The sequence below is a fragment of the Chaetodon auriga genome, chromosome 5 (genome assembly GCF_051107435.1).
Source record: "Chaetodon auriga isolate fChaAug3 chromosome 5, fChaAug3.hap1, whole genome shotgun sequence".
Classification (NCBI taxonomy): domain Eukaryota; kingdom Metazoa; phylum Chordata; class Actinopteri; order Chaetodontiformes; family Chaetodontidae; genus Chaetodon; species Chaetodon auriga.
In genome coordinates, this window is record NC_135078.1 from 8,955,454 (window position 1) to 8,965,335 (window position 9,882).

At 43.0% G+C, this 9,882-nt stretch overlaps 1 protein-coding gene across 1 annotated transcript; it reads right to left on the minus strand.

Moving 5' to 3' along the window:
• Window positions 1-544: 544 nt before the first annotated feature.
• Window positions 545-7,571, minus strand: LOC143321108 (outer dense fiber protein 2-like). The gene is made up of 17 exons (XM_076731252.1): window positions 7,283-7,571; window positions 6,856-6,972; window positions 6,273-6,400; window positions 5,975-6,104; window positions 5,760-5,891; window positions 5,610-5,684; window positions 5,443-5,514; window positions 5,188-5,304; window positions 4,811-5,008; window positions 4,161-4,270; window positions 3,184-3,319; window positions 2,851-2,961; window positions 2,280-2,543; window positions 1,925-2,025; window positions 1,624-1,786; window positions 1,310-1,435; window positions 545-898 (listed from the first exon to the last, which is right to left on the minus strand). The coding sequence occupies exons 1-17, from the start codon at window positions 7,388-7,390 to the stop codon at window positions 752-754; spliced, it is 2,235 nt and encodes a 744-aa protein (XP_076587367.1). The 5' UTR covers window positions 7,391-7,571; the 3' UTR covers window positions 545-751.
• Window positions 7,572-9,882: the final 2,311 nt, after the last annotated feature.

A 9,882-nucleotide genomic window follows, 5' to 3' on the forward strand; every position in this document is an offset into this window, starting at 1 on the left:
TTAATATTACCATTAATATTACACATTATACATATATTTCACAAAAAATAAAAGCCATTCGGCAGCATGCATTTCATATAATGGTTCCCATGTTCGATGCTGTTGCGTTGCTCCACACTTTTCCTGACAGCCCAATTAAAAATATCTAAATTTAAATTAAGTAAGATTTTGTTGCACCAAACATATGTCGAATTAAAGAACAGACCGGAGTAATGTATATATTGTCATATTGTTTGCCAAATATGGTTTTTAGTTTGCAAATCGGCAAGAACATCTTGAATTACCAAAGTTGTCATTGGGGTTTGGCACAAGATGAAAATATTATGTTTATGTCATCTCTTTATAGGAGTTGACAGATATGTGGTATTTGTAATTTAAACAGAATGAAATTATGGGATTGCGGTTTGTCTGTATAGAAGCTTTCTGTTTAATATTATTTTGGGGGGATTAAAATTGTGTTTCTGTCTGGTCAAAATGCATACATTTGCTTAAAAGTGAAAAAGTTTCAAATTCAGAAGATTTTCCAAAGGAATTCCAGTAGAATTAAGAATTGTGCAGGAAGCAGTTTAATCAAAAGTATATAAATACATTTCAAGCAACTACAAAATGAGCACTTCATTCAAAAAAAGTTCTATAAATTTAATTGATAGTGTATAAAACACTCAAGTCAACAGTCATAGTCAGTGTCATTTAGGTGTACTACAATGCTTTAGGAATGGATGAATGCTGGTCAGGCTGGAGAATTTTGCAGTCAGCTTGCAAGCAAAGAGTCACCAAACACATTTCCATAGGAGGTTTTGAGAAAATGAACATAGTTCTGCAGACTGCGGTTTGTAGAGTCTGACTGCTCCAGTCTGTCCTTCATGTTCTGCAGCTGACTCTGGAAACGACGCTGCATCTGAAGGAAAACACACAGAAGAACTTTTAAACTTTGATTTTCACTTTTTGTTACAGTGCACAGCAATTCAAGCATGTGAACCTCCAGTCCTATGTCCACCATGAAAATCCATAGACATTAATTTACTCATCATTTCTCAAAGACTCTTTGAGGTGATGTTTTGTAGTTTGACCATATTTTTTAAAGTCATCTTATGTTTTACATGTAAAATCCTTGACCTGAAAAGTAAATACAGCTCTCAGATAAATGCAGTGAAGTTAAAAAAGTGAAACATTTCCCCCTTTAATGTAGTGGACTAGAAGTATAAAGTACCTCAGAAGTGCATTTAAATACAGTAGTTGAGTAAATGTCCTTAGTAACATTCCACCGCTGTTGAGTAGAAAGGTTCTGAGGAGGGACACAGTGACGTACCTCCTCCTTGCTTCGCTGTAGCTGACTCTGCTCTGTTTTGGCTCTACTCAGCTGACTCTGCAAGTCCAAGACTTTGGACTGAGACGCTCTCTCTTTGGTCAAAACCCTCTGCATGCTGCTGTCCACCTGCAGGCATGAAAGGAAAAAAAAAAAACGCTGAGCTATTCCAGTATTAACGTAAAAAATAACAAAATGTTCATGTGCATTTTGATTGAACTGAAAAGAATACACGAAGCTTGGAAGTAAAGCAGAAGGAGTGTCTGTGGACACTGACGGACAGGTAAAAGAGGTGACCGCTGTATGTTGTTTCATACCTGTCTCTGAGCGTCGTCCAACGCTTGTTGTAGCTGTCTGGACAGAACGCTGCACTCGCGGGTCTTCTCCTCCAGCTGCTGTTGAATACACTGCACAGTGGCCTCCGTTGAGGAGAGAGCCTGAGACATCCCTCTGTTTTCTACCTTCACGTCCTCCAGCCTCCTACAACAAACAACAAGCAACAGTTGCAGTCTGGAAAATTGGGTGTTTTGTGATTTCTGCAAAAAATGTGTACATGCGATGCTTTTATCTTAAAAATATTTCTGTTTGTCAACAAGATAGTTCCTCAAGTGTCTGTACTTCTCCAAGTTGTGAACTTTCTCTTTGAGAGCGTTGTTCTCCTCCTGTAGCAGCAGGTTCCTCTGCTGAAACGTCTCCAGCTGAGTGCCCTGCTGTTCCACCTGCAGAGGAACACAGTGTCATGACAGATAGCCATGATAGAAATCCACCTCCACGAGGCGTCCTCGTGGTCTAAATCACCGGCTGTACTGCAGCAACGACCCCGGTTTGAGTCATCCCCCATGTCTTTGTGTCGACACTGTCTGCTTTCAAATTAAAACTATACCTGTAGCCGTCACTGCAATGTTTTAGTTTAAACTGCACGAGAGACATTTCTCCTTTTTCGTGTGATTACTATGTAGTTTCAGTTAGGTACCTTGTGTCTGACTTCAGAGAGAGCCGAGTTGTGCTCCGCGTTCCTCCTCTCGTGAACGTCGGCCTCCTGTTGTACGTCCCTGAGCTGCTGCTCGGTCCTCCTCAGTCTGTCGGGCAGCGTCTCGAGCTCTCTGAGCCGGCCCAGAAGCTCCCTCCTCACCTGCTCCTTCTCCCTCTCCAGGCTCACCTTCACCTCCCGTGCCTCCTTCTGTGTCATCTCCAGCTTCAGGCAGTAGTCCTCCGACTCCAGGCGAGCCTGCTGGACCTGCACAGAGACAAATGATGTCACTACAACCAGTAAACATGAACGTGTTTCCATGAGGAAGTCAAGAGTTCAACCTCATTGTAGGAAATATATTTCCTCATTTATCTCTTCCATCAGAAAGCCATGCATGGCTCAACATCTGGACAGGTAAAAGAGACCCTATGTGTTTTTTGTGATTTGGGTGAAATGGGTTTGTCTCAGCATCCACTTTGCAATCAGTGTTTCCAAAAGCAAGTCACTGTGCAGAAATGTGGCCATGTGCTGTCAGTTACTCCTCATTTGTTAGCAGGTTTGAGTGTGTCTGTACCTTCTTCTTGTATTTCTCCACCAGGTTTTCGTGCTTTTTGATGGAGGATTTCAGCTGACGAGCCTCAGACTGCAGACCTCTGAGCTTCTCCTCAGATGACGTCAGCTGACCCTAAATACGATGTGTGTTTATAACAAAGTGAAATACATTTCCACCAGTCCACAGAAAATGACGAAACAGTAGAAGAAGACGCTGTTAAGCATGAGTTCAGGGGAGGGATGTTTTCTGTTGTCAAGAAAATTACTGACAAGAGCTGCAAAATATGCAGAAGCAAATACAGATTTTTGAAACTGATGTGAAGGAGAGGCTGTCTGTCTGTTCGTCTGAGGGTACCTTGAGTCTTTGGTTGTCCAGCTTGGCGGAGGCGTTTTCAGCGCTGAGTGAATGAAGCTGATCCCTGAGCTCCTCCCTCTCTGTGTGACTCCTCTCCTCTGCTGAATGAAGCTGAGAGTTCAGCTCGGTCACCTGACTGTGATGGAAGCAGCCACGTAAAGCTCATGTTATATTGTCGCCACAGTGCCCGCAATTAAATATTTTCTATTACTTTCCATATTTATACTAAAATATCTTCATGTCAGTTTCGCGACTCTTAAACTGCAATGAAATGTAAACTTTTCCCATGTGATGACACTGAAAATTACACACATTTGTTTCACATTTCACTCTTCTTTAGAATGTTTTGTTGTTTTTATCACTAACTGATTTACATGGTTGGAAAAATTTACCAGATTCTCTAAACCATTCCTGTGTCTCAATCTGCTCTGTGCTGCTTGTTGCAGCTTCCCTCAAAGGTAGACGAGTTGCATGTTCTCTAAAGAGCAGAACGGAGAGCTGCAGCACTTCTGGTGGAGTCGTAATCATTGTCTAGAATGGCTGCAATCAGCTCAGCGGCCACTGGAATTTAGGGGTAACTCTCTCCGTCTTCAATGCAGCACAAAAAAATCGTATGATATTTCAGACATTTTAAGAATGTCCAATTTAATCACAGTAAAACTACGACTGAAGTGTCCACAACAACAAATATCATGGTATGTGAAATGAGAACTGATGTACCTTCAGCGTGTAATCCAACTTTTTTAGAACTTTATTTTGACTTACAACTTTTTACATTATTATTTTGATTATTTAAAGGCTGAAGTAATAATTTGTGATATTATTATAGACCAGTTCTATTTTGTTGCTACAGGAGTGTCACTTAATGGACCATCTGCATCACGAAATTTTTTGGGGCCTTACTGCTGTGCACATCGTGACGTTCTCTGGCAACAAACTAAATGTGTGTCTCATTTGAACTGAAAATGTGCACTCACAATTTGAGAGCAGAGATCTCCTCCTCCAGCTGTCTTCTAGCAGCTGCCTCTTTAGAGTGGCGCAGGCACCAGTCACTGGAGGTGGACAGAGCTTGAGCCAGCTGGGATTCCTGAAACAAAATACACATTTTCTGATCATTATTGATTATATTTCAGCCTTTCATGTTATCTCACACCTGGAATATGTTTGTGTTTTAGGAAAATTTCGCTGAGACTCCTAACAAAAGTGAAGTCACACACACTCAAGTGAGAAAATGTCCATTATAACAACATGTGTGTACTGCAGTCTGCTGTGTTGTTTGCTTTCAAAGTGAAAAGAGTTTACATTAGCCCGTCCTCGCCTCAGAATCTGGTGTTTGTGTGTTTCACTGGAATATAGCGACTGAATCAAGAGGCTGGCTGAACTTCCTTTGAACTTGATTTGCATAAAACCGTGCAATCAGACAAGACACTGCCACCAGGAAACTCCTTTGCATGTAGAAAAGCCACTGAGACGTCTGCGGATTATCTTAAACTGGGACTTTGTAGAAAGGCACATTTTTCATGCTTCATGTATCACCAAGTAACAGGATCCGTCTCTGCCCACAACTCTGATGCTTTGTGATTTTCAGACATTGTGCTGTGGTCCTGTGGGACCTCTGAATACTGACCATCTCCTTCAGCTTTACTGCGAGCTGTCTGGTGGACTCTTCGGTCTGCTCGGCCTGCTGGGTCAGCAGGGTCAGCGTCTCCTGGTCCTGCCGCCCTAGTTCCTCCTTCTCCTCCTCTCTGCGCTGCCTGAGAGCCTGCAGCTCCTCCTGCAGAGCCTGCAGCTCCTCCTGCTGCTCACTGTGGCTCAGCTGCATCCTCTGCACCACACACAGTGAAAGGAAAGAGACGTTCATACATCAAGACCACAGAGAATGAAAGAGGCAATCCGCAACACTGACCGGTCAACTGTTTGCTGTCAGTGTGTGTCAGGTGAAAACAACTGTTCCACATCTGACAGTACAAGTCTGTGTGTTTTGGTGTATTTCATGTTTCAGACCTGAATCTGAGCGGCAAGGTGGGCCTTCTCAGCTTCTGTTCTGTTCAGCTCAGATTCCAAATGGTCGCGGGTTGACTGCAGGATTCTCGAAAGCTCCGCCGTCGTCTTTGCGTTGTCCTGCCATAACCGAGGGAGGCAGAGGGTGAGAGGTGTGGCTGAGTGAGAGACACCAACCTTTTTCTAACAAGCTATGACAGAATACAAATTGAACAATCTTTTGTTATGACTTAAGTAAACCAGTGTAGTTGTTCAAACCTTTTCAAAATCCAAATGCTCAGCGAGCTTAGATGCCTCCTTCTCCTTGTTGGTGAGTTTGGCCAAAAGTCTCTGCAAGAGAAGAAGAAAAGCGAGGAAAATCTCTTCAGAACCGTGGAGGCTGATAATGATCGAGCACTGCATGTGACCAAGTGATAATTACTCACAATGTTCTCTGCTTCACTGTCAGCCATTCGCTTCTTCAAGGCATGTTTCTGCTCTGACCACATCAGCGATTCTCTCTGTGGATACAGCAACACAGCGTTCAAATAACAGTCAGAGGAGAATCATTGCATGTTTTCTTCTACCTCCTGTACCTCATATTCACTCCACTCTCTGATGAGCTCTCGAAGGCTGTGATTTGTGTGGTAAAACATCTCTATCTTCTCGAACAACAACTCTTGCTGCCGTCCCAGTGAAGCTGTGTGCAGTTTTGAAAGCCGCTTGTCCTAAAAAAGAAAGGATAGAATAAAAACATGTTATGTACGGCACAATAAGTACCCCTCCACTCATCATTTGGTGCCAAGCTTACCTTAGCAAGGCTGTCGACAGTTTCCTTCAGGGCTGTCAGCTGATTCGCTACTGCTACGCCGTCAATTTCTGCTTCTACGAGCGCCCTCAGGAGCACGTCTGTCTCTCTGTGTTGACCCCGAGAGTCTGACCTGTAAGCAAGAGGGAGAAAAAATGATGTGACTGAAACACCAGTGTGTACAGCTGTCATCACACAAGTATTTGCCACAGGCCTGCCTCTTTTCTGCTTATTTGTTTGTTTCCGTTCAGTTCATTAGTACGAAGCTTTGTAATTTTCCAGCTGCTGGCGAGTCTCTTACTTCATTAAACGACGAGTGCTTTCTTGCTCTCCGAGCAGGACGCTGATGTTTTTCGATACCGCCGCCAGCTCCTCTGCATCATGCTGATGTCCGCCTCCACCTTCTGACTGATGCTGCACTCTGCTTGTCTGATCATAAGATGCAAATAAACAAGACACATGTTCAGTGAACACACACACAAAAAGCTTGAACTTGTACAACAGGGCTGTACAGTAAACAACAAATATCTCTGTGGAATTCAGCAGTCCAACAGAAATTGAGGTCTTTTCTTAAAGGAAAAGATATTGAAGTATCTGAAGTATTTTAAGTTTTCAGTGCTCCCGAACAAACATTTTCCATTTCATTCAATCCATCAAAAAAAGGCATGAAATAAGACTATTCCTTCTTTCTCTACCCTGCCTCAATTCAGTTTTGTTTGTAATCTTTGTCTGACTACATTCAGGACTTGGAGCAAACCTGTCTGTCCTGTGAGGGAAGCACATCCCTGCCAGAATAAGCCTTCCTCGTCCCAGTTGTATTCATTTGCAGAAGCATTTATCAGCTCTGGTTGAACGCATCATCGTGAGAGATAAGGTAAAGAGACCTGACACTTGTAGGAGCCCACATCTCTTCGGCAGGACAGTCTTCCTGGAGGAATCCACGGCGTCCGCACCTTTGGCCGCCCTCCACTTCCCTTCACCTGGGCTTCGTTTGTCCTATTCTGCAGAAAAATGTTGGGATTTAACACATACGACTAATTGTAGCATCCTCATCCTCCTAATTCAGTAATGTCTTTAATAAAAATTACGGTAAACCATATAATGTAAACTCTATATAAAAAGGTATGGGAAAGTGGGAACAATTAAAAATCGGTGGAGGTGATTATTTTCACATTAGCTACAAAATAATGGACAATGCATTTGGAAGTGTTAAACTTTGATCGCCATGCATACGTCAGCATTTAAAAGGTCACCTCTGAAATCGTCAACAGCGTATTTCCAGTATTGTGGTGTAAGTGGTCGCTCACCAACCTGTGGGGTGCTGCTGGGACTCCTCCTCATGTGAACATGTAACGTTACCGGTGTGGTCTCCGGTAGATGGACATGAACTGGCGGCGGCGACGACTCTCGGGTTTTCATTCTTTCGAGAAGTTACAACAACATTCAGACGGTGTCTGGGAGCAACAAAGACAAAACCGTACAGATGCTGAAAGCGGGACTTCATTATTCCCGTGCAGAGTACATGTCTTCCGAGATAAATCTCGACTTTTGTCTAAGGAGCGGACGGTTCTCGGGCTCGAGGAACAACGTCCTCCCGATTGGCTCGTTTGCAATATTTCGCTCTCTGATTGGTGGAGGCGAGTTCTCCATATGCGTTGCCCGTGGTAACCATCGGAAGTAATGGTGTTTAAATCAACTGTTAGAACGCTCTTATAGGGCCGTCGCCTTACAGGGTACTAAGTAAGGTTTTATTGGATGAAATATTTTGACTCTGGTTATCCCTCTCACTTAAAAAAAATAAAAACAAAACAATCACAAAAAGCGCTATGGAATCCAAAATGGTGGTGGCCGCGAGGTACAAAAAATGTTTTTGTGCCGTTCAAATGTAGCTGATGTATGAGTGAAATTGTTTTTCCATTAGAGCTAAAGTGATGAACAATTGAACAGGCCTACTGTCTGACTATTGTAGTGTAACTGAAATGTGCGCAGCTACAGTAGGAAATGGTTGAGATGACTGTATTTCCTGTTTCTTTCCATGGCACTTCCGAAGCTCAGTTAGCCGGAAGACCGAAAGCTAAGGCTTACTCTTCGAGATAGTTGCCTCCTAAGTTCACGAATCACCACAGAGTAGTACATTGACACTGCAAGTCAGTACTTATTGACCGAGTGAACATAACTAAGTGATGAATCTGGTATTCTTTCGATTTGTATTTGAGAACCAGGCGACCCTCATCGATGTCCGTTCGATTGCACCACAGCTAAAAACAAAGATGCTAAGAGTTTAGGCTAGCTAGTGTGTATTAGCCTTCCATGTGCGCGCAAGGCTGCAATGGCGTGCAAACGGAGCCTGTGGTTGCCAGGAAAGCAATTGGAGAGGATAATAATGCGGTATATTTCTTTTGTACTCTTGTTTTATCCGGCTGCATACCAGCCCGGTGAGGCGTGTGCCGATGTGGCGGGAACCAGCGCGGCCACATTGATACTGTGCAGGGCGTGCGGACACGAGCTGGCATCCGGGACGGACATCCACTTCGTTCCCAGTCGACTCGCGCTCTACAGCCGCAACGACACGTCAGTCGGAGGCCGAAGGGTTAACATCCAGCTTTTCGAAAACCCCCACGGACACCAGTTTGAGGTGATTACATTCAGGAAAGCTGATGTTACCCAGCACTGGCCGGCTGATAGACACTTCTCCTGGTTCCCGGGGTTCTCGTGGACGGTGGCCACCTGTCCTCGGTGTAACGCTCATTTAGGTGGGTACGAGCCAGTAATGGTGAAAGAAAAAAAAAAAAAGCAGTATACATACAACAGTCTCAAGAAGTTTTGAATGAGGTCTGAGTTAAGTGCGATGAGACAGACATCACTTCTCCCTCAAAGAATTAAAGTTTGTTCTGTAAAATGTTGGAGGTCTGATCACTTTTGTCATTACACACTCCCAACGACAGAGCACGTGATAGTTGAACTATTGAAAACATCCACGCCACATTCTTTTGTCATTAAAATTGGTATATCACAAATACGACCGTATATTATATCACTTCCTTAAATTAAGCCAAAAAAAATTCAAAGTATTCACTTTTAATCTAGTATTCTCATTAAACCCTTGCATTTATGCCATGTGTCGTAATCATATAGCGAGTCTGAATGATGATACTAGCAATACCTTTATTAAATCAACGCTAAAATTATGTAGTGTTACATGAACGCTAACATGAAATACCTGTATTAGTTTCGTATTTTGTTATACTCAGATCTTCGAGATGATAAAGACTTCATGCCCGTGCAAACAACATTGAACAGTACGTCCAAAAAACAAACAAACAAAAGAAGTTATGCATACTCAGGTAACGTTGGGGAAATGTTCTTATTGTATCTCTGCCACACTGTTAGTCAGGGTTAGGACAGTACATCTTAATTGTGGAGTATTAAATTTTATCTCAGAGCTTAAGTCATATATCTCTAGTAATACACGGCAGGTAATATATTCTTGTGAAATACATATGCCGTTTGTGTTGATCAGGGTTTGACATTTCATTTGGGAGCAAGTGATCTTAAGTTCAGATCTCTTTATCTTGCACACTGAGCAAGCAGTGGGAAAGGCTGATCTTACACTGGCAAAGTGCCCACTTGTTTGAGTCCATGTTTTATTATATTTTATGATATACAGTGTGATATCTCAATTTGCGTTTTAGATGACCTATTTCTGTTGTTGCTCACTCCAGGTTGGGCCTTCCAGCCCAGTGATTGGCCAGACACAATCACAAAAACCAACTTTGAGGAGTCGGAGCACACCTTCTTGGCTTTGATCACCCATCGTCTTTTAAGAGAAGACTTTGCTTCGAGTCTGCTAATGACTCCAAAATCCTTCAGGAGCTGATGGACTTTGTACACTTCACCCAGGTGCCTTTGCT

What these genes read in the sequence shown, in the direction of transcription:
- LOC143321108 (XM_076731252.1), bottom strand. Translation starts at nt 7,390, where the DNA reads ATGAAAACCCGAGAGTCGTCGCCGCCGCCAGTTCATGTCCATCTACCG. An exon ending in TGGGCTCCTACAAGTGTCAG is followed by an intron (nt 6,401 to 6,855) that starts GTCTCTTTACCT and finishes TCTTATGATCAG; the next exon opens with ACAAGCAGAGTGCAGCATCA. An exon ending in GAGATCTCTGCTCTCAAATT is followed by an intron (nt 3,320 to 4,160) that starts GTGAGTGCACAT and finishes CTTCCATCACAG; the next exon opens with TCAGGTGACCGAGCTGAACT.